Source organism: Macaca nemestrina, chromosome 9 (genome assembly GCF_043159975.1).
Source record: "Macaca nemestrina isolate mMacNem1 chromosome 9, mMacNem.hap1, whole genome shotgun sequence".
NCBI classification, from domain to species: Eukaryota; Metazoa; Chordata; class Mammalia; order Primates; family Cercopithecidae; genus Macaca; species Macaca nemestrina.
In genome coordinates this window covers 6,660,121-6,685,795 of record NC_092133.1, presented here as the reverse complement: position 1 = coordinate 6,685,795, position 25,675 = coordinate 6,660,121, and the positions used below count along the sequence as shown (strand labels likewise).

Sequence of the window (25,675 nt, the reverse complement as noted above, 5' to 3'; positions counted from 1 at the left end):
ATTGAGTTACCCAGGTTGACCAGTAGCAAATTATTTCTCTGCCTCTTTCTTTAATCTCCTTCAATTTCAAACTACAAATGGCACAAAATCTTAGATTCATGGTCCGTAATTTTTTTTTCTTTGATGTCTAATAGTGCTTAGGAATATGATTGGCTGCATGTAATAGAAAAACCCCATTTATGTAACTTAACCATATGGGGTTCATTTTTTTTTTAGTCACATAATGTGCAGCCTGGAGGAAGTGTTCCGAGTTCATGCACTTGCATGAGGACTCTGTCCTGATGTCCTTGGCTCCTTTGATCTCTCTGCCCCACCATCCTTAGTGGGGTCTGTTTATCTCCTAATCCTAAGATGGCTCCTGTCCTTCTCATCATCAGCTCTGCGTTCCAGGTGGAGGAGAGGGGAAGGCAAAGGGGAGACAGCTGTGCCAACTATTCTCCTTCGAAAGAGCTTCCCCATCCCTAGAAAGTATGGTGTGCTTTCATCTTATTGGCCAGAACCATGTCACATGACCACCCTACCCGCAGGAAGCTGGAAAGGATTTTTAGATGGGCTGATTGATGCTTTCTACAAAACCAGAGTGATTTTAGTAAAGAAGTTAGGGAGAAATAGATAATGGATGGGCAGTTAACATTCTCTTCCTCATACCTTCAGCCCAGAAGGTCTGTTCTCTGAGAGCTTCCCTAACTCATTCTGGGTTACTAAATCTTACTTAACTAGGCTTTGCAGAGCCTTTCTTCTCCATTAGTTTGGGAGTCAATCTCTGAGACTTCTGTCAATAGTATCTCTTTGGCTTTAAGTTTCTCTTTAGGCCCTAAGTGATCCACTGGCATGGTTTAGTCCTACTAGGCTACATAGAAACTGACTGAAGTACTCAGCTGCCCCTTGTGTTTGGGACAGGAAGTGTTCAGTGCTAAAGTCATCTGAATGCCTGCATTCTGGTGGTCAGCAGCATGGCACAGACCATGATCCCTCTGCCTGCCTTTGTCCTGGTGTGGACCCAGCAGGAGCCACGCATGGTCCACAAACTGAGTTTCTTTGCTGGGGTAACTTGTTTGTTAGAAGAGTTGAGACTGTCGAGGACACAAAGTGGTCACAAGACAAGTTGTAGCAATTGTTACAACTCAGTGAGGCTCCCTAAGCCTCTGAGGCCATTGTCTGGGCATTCCTGACTTTAGCTGACCAAGTACTGCAGTGATTCTGGAGATCCTGACGATGCTGCTACTGCTCCTGGTCATGATGATGATGATTATTTGAGACAGGACCTCCCTCTGTCACTCAGGGTGGAGTACTGTGATGCAGTCATAGGTCACTGCAGCCTCAAACCCCTGGGCTCAAGCCATCCTCTTGCCTTAGTCTCCCAAGTAACCAGGACTACAGGCAGGTGCCAGCACACCTGGGTAATTTTTTGTAGGACATGGTCTCACTGTGTTGCCCAGGCTGGTCTCAAACTCCTGGCCTGAAGCGATCCTCCTGCTGTGGCCTCCCAGAGTGCTGGGATTCCAGGTGTGAGTCCCTGTACCCCACTGATTCTGGGGAGGTTGATACTCATGTTCCTTCTCTCCCTCCCTTTTCTTCCCTTCTTCCCTAGCTTCTTCCTTCTCTCCTTTTTTTGTTCTTTCCTCTCTCCATCCCTCCTTTTTTCTCTTCTTTGTCCCTTCCTTCCTTCCATGAATACTTAATGAGCATTTGAGCCCCAAGTGTATCCCAGACTTTCATAGTTTGACTTTATTATTTTTTCTCTGAACGTTTCCTGAATGTGGATCCTGGCTGCCTACCCTGATTCCGGAGGGGAGAGAAGGACACAGCGTTCTTTGAGACGTAGAGCACCTAGCTGTGTTGTGCAGAGACGACAAATACTTAAATTTAAATCTGTATTCTGAAATGGCTGAGAAGATATTTCATAGATTTTATGAGAGGAGAAAACCCATGCCCTTAGAATATTGGATGGTAGGGCAGACGTCTTCTAGTAATCCCTCCCCTTCTGTCCTCCTCACTCCAGCTCCCCATCATCCCACCACAGCATGTCAGTTGTTACTTCATCTGTGCTATCACAGGTCTGAATTGTAGATGAAATCGTTTTCCTAGCTTGTGTAGGCTACTTAAAGGAAAAAGAGCCCCAAGTCCCACGCAGATGTCTAGGATGTCTGATCCGTGACAATCTCCAAGCATATCTCCTGTGTGGTGCTGTCAGAGGTGGGGAAGAAAACAAACTAGGACTCTCATCTTCTTACCTCCAGCATGTGTATTACCTTGAGAGAAAAACAATTGTGCTCACAGCTGGAATTCATGAATGTGTTTTCCTTTTTGTAGTTGGGATAAACTTTTGAGATCTTATTTTTCTTTTGCTTTCAAAATGGTCTGCTGTGTTTTCCTGTAATGCAGTAGCTTTGTTAAATTCCAGGATAATTGACCGTAATTATTCTTCCAAAGAACAAAGAGGTGAAACTTTGGAGATGAAGATACTGAAGCTTATATTGTTAACTTACTATCTTTCTTGCTATGCAGTCTCATATTTTTTGTTTTGTTTAGAAAGCTCATTTTGTTTTGAAATGAGAACAACAGTTTAAAAGCTGTGGCCCAAAGACATTTGATTCCTGGGGAACCCACTGAAAGATTCCTGACAGCCAGGGGCACTTCTCCACTGGTTTTTGTTTGTCTGTTTTCTGTGTGGGCGGATCGCATTAACTAGGAAGCCAGAAAACAGATATCCTGCATCAGACCTTCAGAATCAAATTAGTAAATCTAGTTACCGCCTGCCTCCTCTTCTGGGTTTCTTGTGCTTCGTAGAGTTTTTGCCTGTCATCTGGTGTTAGCTTTATAAATAATTAGTTATTGATCATGAATAAGTTGTACAGACCTTTTTGCTCTCATTCCCTGGGTCACAAAATAGAATGTAGTTAATAGACAAAGATCCTGTCATTCCTTGTTAATGAATACTTATTTAAGTAGAGCAAGGAATGAGCAGATCTTATTCATCTGTTTATTGATATATTTCTGAGTTGTTTTTTCTCAGTTTTTTATCCACCTTAGGGTGGATCAAAAAAGTGGCTCTCCCTGGTTTATCTGGGAAAACGAAAAGGGGAGATTCTAGAGACTTTCACAGTCATCTTTTGTTACAGAAAGATGCTTCAAAAGGATCACTGCAAAATGCTATGTTCTAAACATATTGGTTGGTACAAGATAAACTTTAACATTTTTATTCATGAGAGGTTCTGCAGAATTTTTAAAATATTAAAGATTCATTAATCATGCTTTATAGATTTTGAAGCTGTGCTATTGGGGGCATACAGATTTAAAATTGTGATGTCTTTCTTGTGGATTTTTTCTTTAATCAATATGAAAAGTTTCTCTTACTCTTCTGGCTAGTATTTGCATGGAATACCTATTTCCATTCTTTCATTTTGGTGCTTTCTGTGTCTTTATACTTAAGGTGTGCCTCTTATTAGCAACATATAGTTGTATTTTTCTTTAATCCAGTCTGACATTCTTCTTAATGGAGCATTTCATCCATTGATATGTAGTATAATTAAGTAATATGTTAGATTTATATATATTATTTTTACATTAATTTTCCCTTCCCCATCTGTGTTATGCTCCCCTTTTACTCCTTTTTTGCCTTCTTTTATACCAGTTACACTTTTTTTAATAATCCCATTTTCTGATTTCTTAACATATTATTTGGATACTCTTTTACTATTATTTTTAACAATTATCCTAGAGATGGTAACATGCATGTTGGACTTGTTTTAGAGTATTTCAAATGATTACTCTTACCAATCCACTGATAATGCTAGATATGGCCAGAAAAATAGCACACTAGGATTACCATTTTCTTCTCTTCTGTTTATATTATTATTGTATTTCAATTCTACATATTTTATATTCCATAAGACATTACTGTTATTTTATACAGTTAGTATTCATTTGATGTGTTTTATGTTTGTAATTGTTTTTCATCCTTCAATTTCACTTTTCCTTTGGGATAATTTTCTTTCTGTAACTCCCTTGTATTATTTCTTTTAGTATTGCCCAGTTATGGGGCTCTGTTTGTTTGAAAATGATTTATTTCATCTTTGTGTTTGAAAGATATTTTCACTCACTATAGCATTCTAGATTGGAAGCTATTTTCTTCTTCCATATATTATTCTATTCTGTTTTGATTTTCTTCATTTATGGTAAGTCATTAGCTTTCAGACTTATGGATACATCTTTGAATTTAAATGGTATTGTTTTCTGTCTTGCTGCTTTTAGTTTGTCTCCTTTTCTGTGGTTATTGACAGTCTTACTATGGGTTGCATGGGATTGTTTTTGCTTTTAATTTATCCTGCCTTGCATTTTTGAATTTTTTGATTGATATCTTTGATCAGTTTTGGACGATTGGTGGCCATTGTCTGTTCTAATGTTACTTTTGTCCCATTATCTTCCTCCTTTTCTCTTGGCACTTGAATTACATGTATGTTAGATCTCCTCAATATGCCTACACATCCCTAGCCCTCTTTTCTGTATTCTCTTCCTTGGTACTTCTGTTTAGTTATTTTCTGTGGATTGTCTTCCATTTTACTAATTCTGTCTCTTGCTGTGTCTACTCTCTATTTTGTTAATCCATATAATAAATTTTTAATTTTAGAGATTATATTTTGCAGTTTTAGAATTTCCATTTGATTATTTTTAAATAGATTCATTTCTCTATTAAAAGTTTTCTCTTACCTTCTATTTGTCATATTTTTATCTTATTTTCCCTGTTCTCAAATATGATGATTGTAGTTGTTTTGATGTTCTAGGAAACCGTAATATCTAATCTGCGGGACTGTTTCTGCTCTCTTTTTCCTCTTTCACTTGGACTGTGGTCTGGTTTTCTGCTAAGGTTAATAATTTTTGTTTGAAGTCAAGACCTTTTGTATGTAAAACTGTAGAAACTTCAGATGATGTGATCTTCTTCCAGAGATAATTCATCCTGTCTTTTTCTAGATAAAGTGGGTCTGACCATGTTATTTTAATCAGAGCCTGCTTAGTTTCAAGGCTACATTGTACCCTTAGTATGCCTCTGTCTCCATTTACTATGCCTCTGGCTTTCTAGGATCCTTTCATCTGAGAGTCAGCTCTGTTACCTGGGGACTCTCTCCCTGGCTTTTTCCAGACTCTAGTCATTTTCTCTGATGACTGATACAAATTCCACTTTGCTTTATAGAGGTTTTCATTTTGGTTTTTAGTCTTCTACCCCATACAGTTCTAGGAATTACAGATGTCCTGAGGGGAAAAATGATTGCAGCTTGATGCCTCTGAGGGTTGTACCAGTCTACCAGGTGTTCTCCATGTCACCTGCAAGCAGAAGTTCATGACTCACATCACTTTAATTGTTTGGTACATCTCTTAAGCAAATGCCATTTGAAAACCCTTATTTACAAAACAGATCCACTAGGTTGCAATTTCCCATTTTACACAGAATTTATTGCTTTACAGTGGAATCCATTTAAATATCAGACTACCTCTAGGGTAATTAATTATCACGTAGTTTACAAAATTTTCCATTGTACACAGTTTTCAGGTATCGTATATTTTTAATTAGGCAGCAAACTAGTATTAATAAACTCTGCATTAATAAAACATCTGAGTCACAGTATTTTAAAATGCAAATGTGTTGCTTTTTAGTAACACAGCAACTTGAAGTAACTGCTAACAAATAATTTACAGATGAGACTTATTTTCAATTAGTAACATATATTAGCATACATGTAACCAATGCACAACTTCCTTATTACCTATTTATTAAATATGTCCCACCTCTTGAATACTTTTCAGTTACCACTGATGTTGAAATGAATACATTTGTATAGCACTGTTACTCTGAAATAAAAAGTAAAGCAACTCTTGTAATATCGTGTTAAAGGATTAGAAGATCCTGGTAAATTGAGTGTGTTGTTGATTTTCAATTTGTGACGTAATGGGTTTAAAAACACTGGTAGTGGCTGCCTGGCGGCTCACACCTGTAATCCTAGCACTTTGGGAGGCCGAGGCGAGTGGATCACCTGAGGTCAGGAGTTCAAGACCATCTTGGCCAACATGGCGAAACTTTGTCCCTACTAAAATACAAAAGTTAGCTGGGCATGGTGGCGGGTACCTCTAAGCCCACCTACTTGGGAGGTTGAGGCATGAGAATTGCTTGAACCCAGGAGGCGGAGATTGCAGTGAGCCGAGATTGTGCCATTGCACTCCAGCCTGGGTGACCAGAGTAAGACTCCGTCACAAAAATAAATAAATAAATAAAATAAAAATAAAAACACTGGTAGAAAACACAACAGCATCTTAATAGTGTAATTTTTGTGGGGTAGAAATAAAGCTGAATTTCCCCATCCTCTTTCCCTCCTCCTCTTCCTTGGCCCTTTCCTCCCTCCCTTTCTATATATTTTCTGTGTTTTTCAGATTTATAAGATGTAGTATGTTACAATGAAAAGGCAGTGAGTGGTAGTATTAAGAGTCAGCCTCTGTATGTGGAGGCATGCCACCTTGACTGAGTGGTCTGCATGAGTCTCGCTGCCAAGTCACCTTCCTTGCTTCATGGATGTTGAGGATGTGGTCTCTCATTCTAACTTGTCACCCAAGGGATTCCCTTCATGGCTATAGACAGGGATTCAAAAAATGTTGAGGTGTTTCTGCCAGGCCCCCACAGTTTGTGTGTTTCTTTGCAGACTGTATGAAAACAAGGGAGAGGCCGACTTTGTGGAATCTTTGCTGCAGCTCTTCAGGTCCATCAATGACATGATGAGCAGCATGTCAGACCAGACCGTCCGGGTGAAGGTGAGTGCCGGCCACCGCCACGGCAGCTTCTCTTTCTTTTCTTCTTTCATTATCGTTTTTGGAGGTAGGTATTTTGATTACAGTTAATAAACTTGCCCCAAATACTATAGTTGTTAATGTCAGAGATCTCAATTTGATTTCAAGAGCTGTGCTTTTTTTCCTTCCTTCCTTCCTTCCTTCCTTCCTTCCTTCCTTCCTTCCTTCCTTCCTTCCTTCCTTCCTTCCTTCCTTCCTTCCCTTTCTTCCTTTCTTCCTTCCTTTCTTCCTTCCTTTCTTTCCTTCCTTCCTTCCTTCCTTCCTTCCTTCCTTCCTTTCTCTTTCTTTTCTTTCTTTTCTTTTCTTTCTTTCTTTCTTTCTTTCTTTCTTTCTTTCTTTCTTTCTTTCTTTCTTTCTTTCTTTCTTTCTTTCTTTCTTTCCTTTCTTTCTTTCTTTCTTTTTCTTTCTTTCTTTTCTTTCTCTCTCTCTCTCTCTCTCTCTTTCTTTCTTCCTTTCTTCCTTTCTTTCCTTTCTTTCCTTTCTTTCCTTTCTTTCTTTCCTTTCTTCTTTCTTTCGTTTTTTGTTTTGAGATGGAGCCCCACTCTGTTGCCCAGGCTGGAGTGCAGTGGCGCGATCTTGGCTCACTCCAACCTCCGCCTCCCAGGTTCAAACAATTATTCTGTCTCAGCCTCCTGAATTGCTGGGAGTACAGGTGCATACCACCACGCACAGCTAATTTTTTTTTATTTTTAGTAGAGACGAGGTTTCACCATATTGCTCAGGCTGATCTCCAACTCCTGACCTCAGGTGATCCACCTGCCTCGGTCTCCCAAAGTGCTGGGATTACCGGCGTGAGCCACTGTGCACGGCCTTTTTTTTTCTTTTATTTGTAGTTGACACATAATAATTTTACATGTTTATGGGATACATGCTGATAATAGAGGTATACGGTGTGATCAAATTAGGGTAATTAGCATAGCATCACCTTGAACGTTTTTCATTTTTTGTGCTGTGAACATTCAGAATCCTTTCTACTAGCTTTTTGAACATATACACTAAATTACTGTTGACCTTCTTCACTCTACATTGCTGCAGAACACTGGACTTTATTCTTCTTATCTAGCTGTAGCTTTGTATCAAAGTGCACTTGTAGATGAAGGGCTTCGCCTATGGCTGAGTGAAGGGGCTGTGGGCCCTACCAAGCCTGAACTAGAGGGAAAGGCCCCGAAGCCTGTTTTGTAGTGAACATAATCACGCTCCATGTGCAGTGAAATCCTTTCTTCCTCCTCCCCAGGTGCTTTTAAATATTTTCATTGCTTCTCTCTTTGCTCTTTGGAAAGAGTGATTCTGAATTTACTTTATTTAAATTTGGGGGAATTGATGAGAATCATGTTTTACACCTAATTTCTCAGGGTGTCCATGCCCCGGAAATGGTGGTGAATCTTCATGCTTCAGCGGATCTTTGCCTATGCACAAGAGCGAGCCTTCCAGTGCCCCTGTTCTTCTGTTCTTCTTCCCTCTTTTGATGCCCTGATCTCACCATGTGGTCCTTTGGAAGAAAGATGCCTTCCCCTCATGAGGCATGAGTGTTCTTTAGGATGCTCACTGGTGCGGAAGTGCCTGGGAGGCCCGTGGAGCAGCTGCAGGACCCCCACACTCTAGGTTATTCCAGTGATGGCAGTTTTCACTGGGCTGACTTATTGCAGAAAGAGCTGTGCAACTTGCAATTTGCTGCCTGCACTAATTCCCTCAAAGAACAAGAATCTTCCAAATGATTAACTTACATCTTTCACTCGACTGATCGTGGTAGACGCTTCTGTTCTTCCTCTTTTAATGTTCGTTTAATGTATAATTTTAGAAGGCATTCTTACGGCTAGTGTCTTAAAAGTATTTTGGTCAAGTCATTTCCCAGCCTTAAAGCTTTGCCGTATGCCCTGGAACAAAGATGTATGTGTGCTGAGACGTGGCTTATGGTTGCTGTGACCAAGGAAACCAGCATAAGCAGACATGAATCGAGTCGGGGCCTACCTTTCATCTCAGAGGTGGTGCAGCTGTTCGGTGGAGCCATTTGGACTTTTTACTATGATTTCTTGATTTTTTTTTTTTTCAACATGAATTTACTATAAAAATTGGTGATTTATACAGAAAGAAATATATGTGGTGCATACATTAAAATTTTAGGTTATTTTGGCAACTTGATATTGCCCAAAGCCATCTTATTGTCCCAAGGTTAAAATTAGCAATGTGTATGGTACATTTACTACTGAATTCAGTGGCGTTTTAGAAAAACAGACGTGCGTAGTGTAAGAATAGATAAAAATTACAGGAAGTTTTGAGCCCAGCAGTAATTTTAGATTGCTAAATATATTCTTACATTATTAAATTTGATTGGGCTTGATTTGTGTCTGCCTCCCTCCCTTGAAGTCAGATTACTTAGTGACTAGGAACTGGGAAGACCTTGCTTCAGTGGGTGTTTTATTATAAGACACAAGCAAATTGAGTGACGCGTGTGCATCGATGCAAACCTTACATCTGCAAGACAGATGCGTTTTATTAGACATGTCGCCTCCCTTCTGCTAATTTGGTATCATATTATTTCACAATAGGTGCTTTCTCGATGACGTTGGAAATTTAAAGATTCCCATCGTGGGAGCCTGGCTTTTGTGGTGTTTTAACTCTTTCAGTTTTGCTGTGTCTAAATGGAAGGAAATAACCTTGTGAACCATCTTACATAGACAAAGTATATTTTCAGACTGTGACATTTAAAGGTTAAAGATTGTTTCCCCAAGCATGGCCCATGTTGGTACCAAAGGGTTGGTGCCTTCCCGGTTCAAGTGATTCTCCTGCCTCATCTTCCCAGTAGCTGGGATTACAGGCACCCACCACCATGCCCGGCTAATTTTTTTGAGTTTTTAGTAAAGAAGGGCCCCATCCCCTTCTTGGTACCAAACCCGCCACTGGTATCCACTTTGCAGATTAGAGTCAGCCACGGGATTTGACAAGTCAGTGAAGGCGGAGGGTAGGAGGAACTTCAGATGTCATTTACCGCAGGGTAAGCGTGGTCTCCAGCTAGAATTTTCAACAGGACTGTTGTCATTGATTTAGTGACAACATTTTTCCAAGGTCATTTAAGTGAGAAAACACAAATGGAGGATGCTTGGGCAAGTTTTTATGTTAAGTCAAATGTCCAGGAAGCTCCTGGAGTGTGTGGACGCTGCCTCCCTTCACTCCCCTGCCCAGCGGCCACCTCTCGTTACCCCCGCTCCCCAGGCGCCTGCATACCCAGATGTTTCAGTGCCGCCTCACCGTCCCTCAGTTAATGGCCCTCAGCCTCGGGGCTGCAGCCAAATGCTTTTTGAAAACATACTGCCGTGGCCAAATAACATGAAATTCCTCATTTCTAAGTGTCCCGTTCAGTGGCATTAAGTACAGTCACATTGTTGTGCAACCATCGTCACCATCCTCCTTTAGAATTTTTTCGTCTTTCCAAACTGAATGAAACTCCAGCCCTGTCAAACACCAACTCCCCTCAGCCCCTGGCAGCCACTGTCCTACTTTCTGGGTCTAAGAATTTAATGGCTCTGGGAACCTCGTGGAAGTGGACTCATACCGCATTTGTCCTTTTGTGTCTGGCTTTTGTTTTTTTTTTTTTTTTTTTTTTTTGAGACGGAGTCTCGCTCTGTTGCCCAGGCTGGAGTGCAGTGGCACGATCTCGGCTCACTGCAAGCTCCGCCTCCCGGGTTCACGCCATTCTCCTGCCTCAGCCTCCCGAGTAGCTGGGACTACAGGCGCCCACAACCGCGCCCGGCTAATTTTTTGTATTTTTAGTAGAGACGGGGTTTCACCGTGGTCTCGATCTCCTGACCTTGTGATCCGCCGGCCTCGGCCTCCCAAAGTGCTGGGATTACAGGCGTGAGCCACCGCGCCCGGCCTTGTGTCTGGCTTTTGTTTGTTTGTTTGTTTTGTTTTGTTTTGTTTTGAGACGGAGACTGGCTCAGTCGCTCAGGCTGGAGTGAAACGGCGCAGTCTTGGCTCACAGCAACCTCCAGCTTCCCGGTTCAAGTGATTCTCCTGCCTCCCAGCAGCTGGGATTACGGGGACCCACCACCATGCCTGGCTAATTTTTTTGTATTTTTAGTAGAGACGGGGTTTCACCATGTTGGCCAGGCTGGTCTTGATCTCCTGACCTCGTGATCTACCCATCTCGGTCTCCTAAAGTGCTGGGATTACAGGCGTGAGCCACTATGTCCAGCCGTGTTTGGCTTCTTTTATGTGGCATGATGTCTGCAAGATTCTACCAGGTCGTAGCATGTGTCAGAATCGTCTTCCTTTTTAAGGTTGTCATGTTGCTGTGTGTCTTGTCCACGTTTTGCCTGCGCACTCGTCCCTGGATAGAGGCTCGGCCTGTTCCCCCCTAATGGTGGTGGTGGTTCATGCTGCTGGGAACTTGGGTGTACAGGTGCCTCTTGAAGACCCTGCTGCCAGTGCTCCAGAAGTGGAATTGCTGTTTCCCGTGGTAATTATGCTTGAATTTTTCAAAGAATCATCCTGTTTTCCCCAGCACCCCACCATTCTACCGAAACCTCATTTGAAATTCCATATTGACTTTCCCTTAGCAGCTCCTTCTGCAGCTCCTCGAGCTCCAGGCCGCACACCACCTACCTTGAGTGAATGATGCCGCTCTGACTGCCGCACTGAAAAGACCTGGGGTCGGAGGTGGAGGTTGCAGTGAGCCGAGATCGCGCCATTGCACTCCAGCCTGGGCAACAAGAGCAAAACTCAGTCTCCAAAAAAAAAAAAAAAAAAATAGAAAAAAGAAAAGCCTTGGGGTCTCGGCACCACCTCTTTCTGTCTGTTTCCCTCTGAAGAGGAGAAGCCTCCCCCTCCCTGAGACCCGCTCCACCCCTTGCTGTTTCCTCACCATCTCAGATCTCCTGTCTTCACCTTGGGCTGCCTCTTCACCAGGCCCAGATGTTCTGGAAATTCAATCCCTGCCTTCTGGATTCTTCTTTGCCCTTGGCGTCTCTCTCTCCCACCTGACAAGAGGGTCCTTGGCCCCGTTGCTTCTGCCCTCCAGTCCTGTTCTCTGTTCTGCCCCAAGCGATTGTGGCTGCTGCTCCTCCCGGGTGCCCCCGCAGCCCCCAGCTGCGGTGTCTCCAGACAGCCTCGGAATTCCCTTCTGCTGTCTTCTGTTCTCTGTGCTACTGTGGCTGTGGTTTCTTGAACCACTGGGCTTGGTAGGTCCCCAGTTCTTCTTCCTGAAATTAGGGCGGAAAAGTCTTGGAACCATTTCCCGCACCCTGGTGCTGGACCTGCCCCTTTTTTCCTCGGCTTCTCTTTTGGTGTTTTCCTGAAACTCCCATCTGGCGATGACTTGCTGTTTCTCAGAAAACCGTGCTGTTCTTCAGCTGCCAGGAGAAATGGGTCAGATTGCAGTGTGTGACACCCAGACGGCTTCACAGGCAGCCCACCTGGCTCTCCAAGCCTTTTCCCCTCTTAGAGACCCAAGTAGAGCCAGTGCCTTCCCCAGGAAACACCAAACATCTGGGTGTGGGGAGCCTCCTGAGGGTTAGCTGCCCCCATCAGTGGTTGATAGAAATAGCATGAGCGCCTAGTGCTGGAATAACTGGAGCTGATACTGATCACCTGCTGTTCACCGTGCTTTGTATTTCTCAACTGATTTAGTCTTTACAATTGCCCTATTAAATAGATACTTTGATTGCTTTCTGATGAAGACACTGAGGCCTCGCGACCTTAATCAACTTACCCAAGGCCACGCAGCTGGGATGGGGTAACGCCCTGGTTTAAACCCTGTTTGGCCAGTTCCAGAACCACTCTTTTCCCCGTTTGGCTCCTAGAGACAGTGTTGCTAAGCCCTGGCTATCCCATGGTGTTTGCAAACAGGGCCCATGCCTGCCATCCACGTTAGTGGAGAACAGGCTGGATGCTTTGGGCTGGTAAGATGCCGACATTATCCCTGGTGGGGCTTTCCATCTAAGTGGACGTGCGTAAAGCAACTTAAAAACTGGTGAAATGCCACAGGAATTAGGTGAGTGTGAAGGGGAGGGGAGGAGACTTAGAAAGGGCCGGTCACGAGGGCTGGTGGAAGGAGACCTTGGCGATGGCCCCACTGTGTTGGCAGCAGGTGGCTGTTTGTTGGCCACTTGTGGATTGCAGTGCTGGATTGGGGCGTTTGGGGCTTTGCAGTCAGTTCTTACAGGCATTGACATCTTTTCAAGTCCACAAATATTACTCCCTTCCCTTGAGATGACCCTGGGAAAAGACTACCCCATGCAGGACGTTGGCATAGTCTGTTCCATCTGGGGCTGAGAATTCCAGAATTTTCTATAGGAGGAAACTTTGACCATGATCCACAGTGGGAAATTGATGCTTACCCAGTATGTGTGTGTGTGCGCGTGTGTGTGTTGTGCATATGAAGCTAGAAAATGCTCATGAAGCAGTTGTGCACTAATTCCCTGTGATGCATTCTGGCATTTTCTGGTCTAGTCTCCTTTAGTCTATTCTAGACTAATGCATTTCAGTTAAAAAAAAATTGCTGGTTGACAGGCACTAAATTTATTTCATGAGCACGAATGGATCTAAACCTGCATTGGAAAAACACTGCTCTTTCTCCATCTCAGGACTCTGCCCCTGTGTCTCCTGCTTGGTTTATTATGAAAAGATTATTGTTCGCTTTCTGCATTTCTTCCATTGTTGTGTAGAGCCCCAGGCCCCTGGCGCTCAGGCAGCTTTCCCGACCGGCATGCGGATTGGACTGGGGTGAAGATTAATTGAATTTGAGGCCCCCCAAGCTGAGGCTGGCACACAGATATAGAGGGTTCGTCTTCCTTCTGGGGCACTGTCCCCAGGGAGCAGGCTTCCCCATCTCTTTCCATTCTAAGCATCACATAGCACCATTTCCATCTGGCCTTCTTCGAGAGGGGCTGTGTTGAAATTAGCTATTCTGTAATCTCAGTAAATACAGCTGGTGGGTTAGTTCTGCCCTCCAAGAGGCACCTTTTTTGATTCCCTTACAAATAATTTCCTGACTTGAAATGAACTGTACTTTCTTGCCTTATATCTTACCCAGAATTCTTCCTTATGAGAAGTTTTTGCTGCTTTTTGTCTATTTATTTCCAGGCTAGCATCTGGGATCCACACTGCTACTCACAAATTTGTACACAGAGAACTTTATTGTCCTCAGAACAAATGATCTGAATGTGTTAGGGATGATGACAATTTAAGATCAGATGAAGTAGGATTTGCTTGCAGGTGAGGAAGTCACGTTTCACTGAGTAACTCTGGGCCTGTCTGGCGCCTCTCTTACAGCAGCTCCTGACTTCGCCCCTTCGTCTTTATATGCGTGTTCCAGATTTTCATAAAGATATCAAGTCCTGGTAGTTGCATTAAACAAAGCAGCCATTTATTGTGTCCTTGCCCTCAGTTTAAAAGTAATATGTGATCTGGTTAGAAAAATGCCACAAAGTTAATTAAGAAAAATAAGAGTCATTTATCACCCTACCTTCCAGAGATTACACTGTTAGCATTTTTGTTTTTATAATGGTGAGCTCTTTTTGCTCATTTAGCATTATGCTATATATGCACACACATATGTATACACCCACACCTATATATACACACATATAAATGTAATATGTATAGTACAAATTCTCACGTGTACACACACACACACACGCTTTTACAGTGTTGCATTTTTCTATATATATCTGCCTGTGTCCTTCAGTATTTTTCAAGCACACATTTTCAAAGGTTACACATTGCCTCATGGCTGTATGATAACTTACTTAACCAATTTTCCATTTGAGGGCACTTAGCTGGTTTCTAGTTTTCAGTTTTCATGAACAGTGCTTGGCTGACCTCTTTGTCTATGGCAAAGGCCGTGCTCCATCTGGTTTGCTCTGAGGCATCCAGATTTTCAAACGCTCTAAAGTACTATGAAAGTCATGATCAAGGCGATTAGGACTTGATTCCTGGGTGATGACTCGGTGCTTCTTTTGTCAGGGCCACGTGTATGAAATGTGTCTGCCCCACCTTGGTTTCCACTAGAGCTCCTGTCTGTCTGTGTTTCTTTTCCACTTCCTTCTGTGTTTCCTGGCATTGGGCTATGCAGCTGCCATGGTGGATGAGTCAGGAGCCACTTTCCTCTCTCGGAAGCCACCTGCTTCTGTGACCTTTGTGTTTCTCGGTACAGGATTGTTGGCTAAGTTAGATAAGGAGGTGAGAACTCCGGTGAGTTCCACTCCCTCTGACCTGACAAATCAGGGCCTGGAGCAAACCGGCCAATGAGATGTTGGCACCGTCATAGACCAGCAAACAGCTTAGAGAAATTGGGGAGCATTTTGAGCCAGAAGGGTTTACTAAGAGCAACTAATAAAATATTTTCGCCTTGATTTTGAGTGGGGGGGTGTGCATTGCTGGTGTTAATTGATCTGAGGATGTCATGGGCACGAGTCAGGACTCTGAGAGTCTCTCGTCGTTCGTGGGGACACAGATGCGGTGGTTTGGATGAGGACCGTCTAGGTCACATTGTCCGTGTGGAGACAGACTTGTTGAATTAGAATATTGGGCAGCTGAGGCTAGCACCTCAGGTGAAGCCAACCATGACAGGAATGACTACGCTTGCTGAGAATCAGCTACAGGCCAGGCCTTCTGGAGAGTTCTCCTGCAACATAGAGAAGAGAGGGAGGTTCCAGAGTCAAGGAGGTGAGTGGCCAAGCTTGAAAGTTTCTCTAACAAAATACTACAAACTTGGTAGCTTAAAATAGCAGTTTTTTCCTTCTCTCAGAGTCCTGGAGATTAGAAGTTTGAAACCAGGGTGGCGGCAGGACAGGTTCCCTTTGGCTGCTCCAAGAGATGACGTGTTCTGTGCCTTTCTCTAGGCTTCTGGCGATCCTTGGTATTTCCTGCCTTGCAGATGCCTCGCTCCAGTCTCTGCCTCCGTCTTCACCGGCACTCTTCCCGTGGGTCTGTCTTTGTGTCTCTTCTCTTCTTACGAGGACATCAGTCATGTTAAATTCCGGGCCCACTCTACTGTGGCATGGCCTCAGGCCAACTCGAGTGTATCTGAAAAAAGACCGTTTCCAAAACATTCATGGGTCCCAAGGGTTAGGAATTGAATGTAGCCTCTTTTTTTTTTTTTTTTGAGATGGAGTCTTGCCCTGTCACCCAGAAGCCTGTTACACCGTTAGCAATGGTGTGATCTCGGCTCACTGCAGCCTCCACCTCCCGGGTTCAAACTGTTTTCCTGCCTCAGCCTCCCGAGTAGCTGGGATTATAGGCGCCTGCCACCACGCCCAGCTAATTTTTGTATTTTTAGTAGAAACAGGGTTTCACCCTGTTTGCCAGGCTGGTCTCAAACTCTTGACCTTGTGATCCCCCTGCTCCCAAAGTGCTGAGATTATAGGCATGATCCACTGCACCTGGCCTGAACGTAGCCTTTTGAGGGACACAATTTCACCCATGGTAGAAGTCATTGTGGATGTCAGTGCGGAGGCCACTGGCAGTCAGGTCAGTGGTGAACAGAGGACTGGAGAGGAAGTGGGTCCTTAGCCAGGCACCCACAGTCAGCTTGACATGGGAGCGGCAGGACTGGAAACTTCTTAGACTCCAGTGTGCACATGATCACCTGGAGGTCTTGTTTAAATGTGATTCTGACTCTGTAGGGAGGGGCCTCAGGACGTTTCATTTTAATCAACCCCCAGGTGATGCTAAGGTTGTGGGTCCCTGGCCATATATGGGGTGGGAAGTGGCCAGGCCTGGCCTTGCACAGAGAGCTGCTGTGTGAGCAGTAGTGTTTGTGGGCAGGGCACCTGGTCTCAGTTCTTGCAGCCTTCAAGGCTGGCTTCATTCGGGCTGCCTGCCCTCAGCTGTCTGACATTCCGGACTATTTTGCTTTGATCAGTTTGCCCTCCACACAGATGATGACACGCTTGCAAGTGTGGCATGTTGAGAAAGACTCAGCGGAAGGAGGAGCAAGGAAAAGTGAAGAAAATATTTTATGGCTTGCCTTTAGAGGACCTGTGGGTCCAAATGCTCCCGATTTCATTCCACCGCTTGCTGGTCTGTGGCCCTGCAGGGGGTTTCTGGCTGAGATCTGAACTCACCAGGTGCCGCAGCATTCCAGTCTTCTTGGTTGCTTCCTAGGATTCTTCCTGCCCACTCTGGAGGGAGCAATACCACTCACATAGGCAAGAATTAATCTGGGGAGGTTTGGATAAATACACTTGTTTCCTTGACCACCTCTCCACCCCCATTTATATTGTGCACGGTACATTGCAGCAGTAGCAGAAATTGCAGCAGTAGCACTACCTTACAGAAATGCAGCAGCAGCTGAAATGAAAAATCATCTCTCTTCCACCAGGCTTCTTCAGCAAACCAAGTATTTCTATTGGTTTCTAGTGCGTGAACATCAAAATGTTTATACTTACAACCTGCGTAGTTTTTGGTTTACTGATTTTTTATCATTATATCACAACACCTATCCATTATTAATGTGTACTCATAATTGTAATGGCTGTATGTCAGTTCAGAACATGTGCCTGAATTGATGTGTAATCAAATGATTTTTCATCAAATTAATTTGTCTATTGTTGAATACAACAATTTTGCTTTTAGCATTTGAAGCCTGCAACAAATTATTTCATTGATAAGTAGTGTGTGTTTATGTTTTCTTTAATTTTATGATCCATTTTTCCATGTTGATTCCTTCATATTGCCACCTGTTAGAGGACAAGGCTTTCATTTGAGATTGCAGAATTCTAGGCACTTCCTTGCCATCCCTCCTGCCTTGTCCCCCTGTAATGACACTCACTGGTGGAAAATCTCTCCTTTGGCCATGGTGGCTTCAGTGCTCAGGAACCTGAACTTATTTTCTTCCACCCTTGATCTTATTCAAAGATCTCTGTTGCCAGGTGCTCCTCCCACATCTGTGCCCACGGTCTTGGATTCTACCTACTGTCAGCATGCAGGGTGCCAGTGGGCCCCTTTCTCCTTCCTCCATCATGGTCAGGATTCAGCGTTCCTCTGAAAGTGAGCAAGTCTCAAAGTAGAGTTATGCTTAGTACCTCATCATTGAGTTATGTATTCATCTATTTTAAAAATTCCTTCAATCATATGTTCATTCTCCTGTGTGCCAGGCACTGTGCTAGGTACTGAGGGGTTTCAGCACCAATCACAAAGGTACGCTCTGTATTCTCATGGTGGTTCCATTGGAGTGAGCAAGGCAGGCGTGAACTCAGTAACCATCCCCTATGCATAGAGTTGCACAATTGCAATATGTGATTTTAAGCAAATCACAGACATAAAATTATCATTGTGGATTGTAATCAGTCATTTTCAGAAAAAGTAAAGGTCAGGGTGACAAGGTATATCGGGGCATTGGAAGTAGTTTTGGGGTTCAAAGAAGGTTTCAAAAAGGAGTTAAAGAAAGTGTGGGTTGTGGAGAAACTAAGCAGAGGCAGCAGACAGGAAGGTGTTTGCTGCATTCAAGAAATTATGAGATCAGCAGCTGTGGCTGGACAGGGAGAGTCCTGAGAAGGTGGGGATCCTGAGAGAATGGAGAGGCAGGGCCAGGCGTAGGCGGGGCTGTGCCGGATCTGAGGAGGCCTCTGGAGAGGGCTGGTCAGGTCAGAGTTGGCTTTTCCAAGGATGGATTCAGCCATTTCAATTAGAGGGATTGAGAGAGGAACGGAGAGTGAAAAGCTGTCATGTGACCCAGATTTGTGCCTTGGGGTAGAGCATGTTCACCACCACAGCCCTCTTGACATTTGGAGCTGGATCGTCTGTTTCTTATGCATCTAAGCATGTTTAGCAGCATTGCTGGCCCGATCCCAGTAGCACTCTCTGGTGGTGATAACCAGAAATGTCTCCAAGTACTGCCAGATGTCCCCTGGGGTAGGGGATAGAGCAGGTGTAAGGAGATGGCTCCGGGTTGAGAACACCGGGCCGTGCTCTTGGTAGACTTTAATGAAGGGATGGACACTTTTGCAACCTTGGTGGTGCTGGATCTGTTACGGAAAGCGAGGAAGAGGAAGGGTGGCATTGTGATTCTCTCCCAAATCTTTGCCTCAGGCAGCTGTGGGACACTGTGAAAAAAAAGCCATCAAGCCCATGGAATGTGTAGACCTCAAGGGTGGGTTTCTGCACCGAGACCCTCTTTGAAAATCATCTCCCTCTGGGAACTGCTGGGCCAGTTGGTTCCTGCCTTGCTCCATTGTGGGAAAGCTGTACCTGCCGGTCGCACGGTGCTGCTAGGCACTCACTTCTTGCTGCACATTTTGGCTCTCCTCTTCCTTTGAATCCGTCTGCCATTTCTAATGCCATTCCTGGTTTTTAGGACAGGGTTTCCATTTTCCTTTAGTTTGTGGAGAGTGTCCTGCCTCTGCCTCTTGTCTGGTATTCACTTAATAGTCAGGGGCTGTTGGCTGGTTGGTGGTTGTGCAGATACAAAGGCGGTCACCATTAGGTGCTTGGATATGTAATACAGCGGAGGAAAATGCCAAACCTAGACTCTCGTATGGTTTGGAGGGAACTATACTGCCACTTTTGTCCAGATGGGTTGTGGAGCACGAAGTAATCCTAATCCCTTCTGTTTATGCAGTACTCTCTCAGGCACCAAAGCCTTTGATGCATGTTATCTCTTAGGATCCTCCCAGCACTGCCATGGTGGTGGTTAAAAATGATGAAAAAGCTTTCTAAAGGGACGGGCAGAGAACATAATCATGCAAAGTCTGTGCGTCTTAATAGCTGACTCATTGATGGAAACATTTATATCCCACATCTACTGGCTCTTGTCTGACTTCTTCAAATGCATCTGTCCCTAGGAGCCCTTCCCAGAGATATCTGCGTTTAGAACAGACCAGTCTAAACAAGGTCTTCTCAAGCGAACTGAAGATACTAGGTCTGCAAAGGCTCTTCTGCACCTCACTTACGATGTGGCATTTATAAATGCATTCGCTGTAGGTGTTTGTAGATCCTTTTTATGTTTCAAGTTTGCAGTGTTGAGGCCTATTTTGATTGCAAATTGCATAAACCTCAAATAAGATCTAAACCAAAGGAAAGATATTCCGTGTTCATAGGTGACTCAATATTAAGATGTCAGTTCTTCCCAACTTGATCCACAGATTCACTGCAGTCCCAATCAAAATCCCAGCAAGTTATTTTGTGGCTATTGACCAACTGATTGAGAAGTTCATGTGGAAAAGCAAAAGACCCAGAATAGTCAGCACAGTATTTATGGAGAGCAAAGTCAGAGGTCTGGCGCTACTTGACTTCAAGTCTGCTGGAAAGCTCCCGTAATCTAATTACATAAACCCAACTCCAGTTCACATTAGAAAGAAGGAAATTAATTGATTCATGTAGTTTTGGAGTCCAAGTGTTAGGCATGAGTGAGTTTAGGATTTAGAAGATATCCTTCTCTTGGCTTAGTATTTATTTATCTCCATTCGAGGGAAAAGTGGCTGCCAGTAGCCAGAGGCTTGCAATTTTCTTTTTTGTTTAATAGTCTTCGAGGACACAGAGTGACCGTCTATCTCTTTAAGGCAATGTTAATCTTCAGACAGAACCCTCGTTAACCTTCCTCTTTTAAGCAGGAGGCTATCCCTGAAAGGAAAAGACTGTGACGTTGAAACAGAAGTAGAGCTTCATAATGTAGAAAGTGGAGAAAGAGGGATGAGAGGACTCGCAGGAAGGCTGAAGGGACATTTGTAAATGCAGCTGAAGCCAGTGCAAATTGGTGACTTTGTGAAATGGGTTTTGCAGCTATTCTTTGGAGCTGTCTACTGAGCTGATGGAAAGGGTAGTTAAAAGCTTCATTTAGGATTGGTGTTCTGCCAGCGTGCCAAGTAGCCCAAACCGAGGCCTGGGAGAAGAGCAGACTTTAAATATGTCCCAGAAAACATTTTGTTGAGAAACACTTCAACTCCCACTATAGCATTATCAGGAGGGAAAGAAGAATATTTCATATGTGAGCTTAAAAAATCATTAGCTCTGTTCTATTGAATACTTAAAAAATTTCATTAAAACTGTTTTTGCAGAATTTTACGATAGAATAAATTACTTTTGTGTATGTATTGATGAAATCGTGGAGTTATATGAGGTTGGATTTCTCAAGCACCCAAATAGTCAACATCAAGAATCAGGGAATTAGGAGGTTAGAAAGTCACATATTTAGTTTTTTCAGGAACTTGCTCAGGAACAGAGGGGTCCTAGGTGGGATGACCAGACCCCAGTTCTCTGTTCTTCAGCCCAGTGCTTTTTTCATGACATCACTCAAGTCAGATTTTAAATTTGTACATTACACTGGCTTTATTTAGAATCCTGTGCCAGGCAGTATAGTTTTGATTAGAAGCTGAACAGTATTATTCTCCATGAACTGTGAATGTGACACTTTTATAATTCAAGTAGAATTATTTTTCCCTTGGGAAATCCTATACATTCAATATAGTACATTGAATTAGGAAAGAGGTAGAAGAAAAAAGGGGCTATAAAAAGTGTATCTTATTAAAACAAAGTAGGTTTTCTTCTTGCCTATGTCACCTTTAGATAGTGATTCATCGAATCACTATTTTTTAAATCATAAATTGTCTTCTATCTAGTGAAATGATTAAGAAAGAACAGTAGTCCTCATCTGATTAGGTAAAACATGACAAAAGTCTAGTTGATTTTTGAAAGGGTCATTTTCATATAATTCCAAGAAATACACATTCTGACTTTAAACATTATATATGGTCACTACTGAAGATTTAAAGGAAAGGTGTTGGCCGGGTGTGGTGGCTCATGCCTGTAATCCCAGCACTCCGGGAGGCTGAGGCAGGTGGATCACCTGAGGTTGGGAATTGGAGACCAGCCTGACCAACATGAAGAAACCCTGTCTCTACTAAAAATACAAAATTAGCCGGGCGTGGTGGCGCATGCCTGTAGTTCCAGCTACTTGGGAGGCTGAGGCAGGAGAATTGCTTGAACCCGGGAGGTGGAGGTTGCGGTAAGCTGAGATCATGCCGTTGCACTCCAGCCTGGGCAACAAGAGCAAAACTGTGTCTCAAAAAAAAAAAAAAAAAAAAAAGGAGTGGAGTGGTGTTATCTCTGAGAAATCAGGTGGCCATCAAGTTTTTTCATGGTTTTCCTTTTATTGGTTGATAGATTTGATTGATGTACTGAGACAGAGTCTCACTGTCACCCAGGCTGGAGTGCAGTGACACAATCTTGGCTCACTGTAGCCTCGACCTCCTAGGCTCAAGTGATCCTTCCACCTCAGCTCCCAAAGTAGCTGGGACTATAGGCCAGCACCACCACAAATGGCTAAGTTTTGTAATTTTTGTAGAGATGAGGTTTTGTCATATATTAGTCTCTTTTCACACTGCTATAAACAACTACCAGAGACTGGGTAATTTTTGAAGAAAAGAGGTTTACTTGACTCACAGTTCTACAGGTTTAACGGGAAGCAGGACTAGGAGATCTCAGTCATGGAGGAAGATGAAGGGGAAGCAAGGACATGGAGGCAGGAGAGAGAGCAGAGGGGAAAGTGACGCACACTTTAAACTGTCAGATCTCGTGAGAACTCACTGTCGTGAGAACAGCAAGGGGGAAGTCTGCCCCCGTGATTCAGTCACTTCCCACCAGGCCCCTCACCCGACACGTGGGGATTACAATTAGAGATGAGATTTGGGTGGGGACACAGAGCCGAGCCATATCACGCCATGTTGCCCAGACTGAGTGCTAGATTCCTGTGTGTTGTTTTGGGGCACTTTATACTTTTATTATTTACCAGTGTTTGAGAAGCTTACGATGGTTCACAAAACTTTCTCTTCCTACGTGGGTGCTACGTGTGTTTTTGAGTGAGCCGATGACACGCTCGTGGCCAGCACCGCTCTGTGCTGCGTTTCTCCACCCAGTGTGTGGACATCTTGCCACATGCACAGGTAATATGTCCTTCTTACACAGAGGGATGCGAAGGTTGAGTCAAATCAGCGTTCAAGGAGATGCTAATAGATTGAGAACTTCCTGACAGCAAGTGACACCAAAACTTCAACTAAAATGATCAGCAAAGATCCATTAAGAAAATATCGGCCGGGCGCCGTGGCTCATGCCTGTAATCACAGCACTTTGGGAGGCCGAGGCTGGTGGATCACGAGGTCAGGATACCAAGACCATCCTGGCTAACACAGTGAAACCCCGTCTCTACTGAAAATATAAAAAATTAGCCGGGCGTGGTGGCGGGTGCCTGTAGTCCCTGCTACTTGGGAGGCTGAGGCAGGAGAATCGCTTGAACCCGGGAGGCAGAGATTGCAGTGAGCTGAGATTGCGCCACTGCACTCCAGCCTGGATGACAGAGCAAGACTCTGTCTCCAAAAAAAAAAAAAAAAAATAAATAAATAAATAAATAAACCAAGAACCAGAAAACAAGGGTTGTGGCATAAACCTTGGTGAGAACCTTGGAATTCAAGGTCAAAGGCGGAGCATGCCCCAGGGAGTGGTGAGGGTTCCCGCAGCTTGTGCAGCTGTCCCCCCACCCTGGCATCCTGGTTTCTCCTCACTGCTCTCAGCTCCTCCAGGATCATTGCCTTTCCACCTCATTGGTGGAGTTGCTCCATCGAAACCCGAGACTCCGTTCCAGGCCTGGCCTCAGCCCCATCTCCGCCCATGGCTGACGGGGGTTCCCTCATCTGCTACCCCAGGGCCTGTGCCTTCCTCCTTCCTCCTGGTGGCATTTCCATGTTGAGGGCCCTGCTTGTCCCTGGGGTGCAGGAATTCTGCAGCACCTCTGGCACTCTGCTCCTGCCTTCTTGCCTGGAGTTTCACTGCTGTCTGCAGGCCTTTGAGAACAGAGGCAGGGAGCTGCCGGAAGCCCTTGGGAGCGTGGCGATTAGGGATTGGATGCCCTGTGTGAATAGCAAGGAGGATGATTCTTGACAGAAAATGTCGTGGTAACTTAAATTTCTCTGAGGTCAGCTTGCTTGTTGTTAATTAAGTTCTTACCAAGAGAGCCGGGCACGGTGGCTCATGCCTGCAATCCCAGCACTTAGGGAGGCCGAGGTGGTGGGATCACTTGAGGTCAGGAGTTTGACACCAGCCTGGCCAACATGGTGAAGCTCCATATCTACTAAATATACAAAAATTAGCTGGGTGTGGTGGTGGGCTCCTGTAATCCCAGCTACTCAGGAGACTGAGGTGGGAGAATCACTTGAACCCAGGAGGCGGAGGTTGCAGTAAGCCCAGATTGTGCCACTGTACTCCAGCCTAGGCGACAGAGCAAGACTCTTTCTCAAAATAAAAATAAAAAAAGTTCTTATCAAGAAAGCAATGCTGAGTACTTCTCCAGCGCTGCTTCATGTCGGTCTGCTTCTCCAGACATGGGCCTCTTGGATGTTATTGGAAAGGGTAGTGTTTTAATATACATGCAGTTTTCACATGGATTCAAGGATGGCATGGGTGGGATTACTGGACTTTATAGCATATTAAGTGCTTATTTGGTGCCAGTTATGGACTCGTACTGGGCAGATGCCATGAGGAATGTGCAGTGGAAGATGTTGGATTCTGACTGCAGGAGAGGAAACCAGGTATTCGACCCCCCAAATAGATGACAGATTGTGTGGTACCTCACTGCATCATTGGGTGTCCAGACGAGAGATTGCAGGCGAGACAAGGACCTAAAGAAAGTGGCAAGTGCCCTGAAACCACCAGATAAGGCCTCCTTGGAGCAGACTGGACTGCCCTGAGCTTTGAGGGGTGGCTGTGAGTTGAGATGGGGGAGCATTCCAGGAAGGGGCAGGAGGGTATGGGTGGGAGGGAGAAGGAGAGTGGAAGGAGGTGGTGGGAATTGGTTGTTCTCTTCAGAGCCCAGATGCTGGAGTGGAGGCCGGCAGCCTCCTTCCACCCCTGGTATTCAGTGCCGAGAAGAGGAATGTGGATGAGGATGTGCTCTGCTAATCAGAGGCAATATTAGAGATCCTGAGCTGACACACCGGAAATTGATATATGGGTTTATTTGTTTTGTTTGTGTTTTAAATAAAGGTTAAGATCTTCCAGAGAAGACATAGGAGGAGAAATGGGCATTATTTTTCCAGGGGTCTCTTAGTATGTAAATAACCTGAGTTCTTAAAGATTTCATCTTATAGAATTTTTTTTTTTATTAGTTCTTTTTACTTTTGTCATGGGAAAACTTCAGAAGTTTTCCTGGAAACTTGCATGTCTGCTTTCAGAGTTTTGTGGTCTTACCAGGAGCCCTTTGGGGGTGCAGGGCCAACAGGTCCCCATCCCTCAACACTGCCAACATTGCATCCCAGGAAACCACCTGGGAGATTTTAGGACTGACACCTCCTCTCTACTCAGCCTCCTGGGAGATTCTGGGGCTGGTACCTCCTCTTCACTCAGGCTGCCTCCATCAGCTGAAGAGGTGAGAGTGTCATAGCATGACATGCTGTGTATGTGCAATGTATTTGTAGACAATACTGATCTTTCGATCTGGCAGTCCCACTCCTGGGTATCTACCCGGAGGAAAAGAAGTCATTATATGAAAAAGATACTTGTACACGCATGTTTACAGCAGCACAATTCACAATTACAAAAATTGTGGAACCAGCCCAAATGCCCATCAATCAACAAGTAGATAAAGAACGTGATGGAATACTAGTCAGCCATAAAGAGGAATGAGTTAATGGCATTTACAGCAACCTGGATGGAATTGGAGACCATTATTCTAAGTGAAGTAACTGAGGAATGGAAAACCAAACATGGAGTCTCTTCTTCATCCTTTTTCTTTCTGCCTTTCCTTGTTCTCATACTTAAAGACAGCGTGTTGAGAGCTGTATATTGCTGTTGTTTTTGTATTCTCCAATCTGATGACCAGTGTCTTTTATTTGGAGTATTTAATCCCTTGCTTTTT

General features: G+C 44.2%; 1 protein-coding gene across 3 annotated transcripts in view; it reads left to right on the top strand.

The window, feature by feature from the left end:
* Window positions 1-25,675, top strand: part of LOC105470532 (dedicator of cytokinesis 1) — a 546,684-nt gene that overhangs the window by 149,022 nt on the left and 371,987 nt on the right. For all 3 annotated transcript variants that reach the window (XM_011722623.3, XM_011722619.2, XM_071068926.1), the window contains exon 23: window positions 6,690-6,798. In XM_011722623.3, the coding sequence (XP_011720925.2) occupies window positions 6,690-6,798 (109 nt within the window). The remainder of the gene's footprint in view (window positions 1-6,689; window positions 6,799-25,675) is intronic.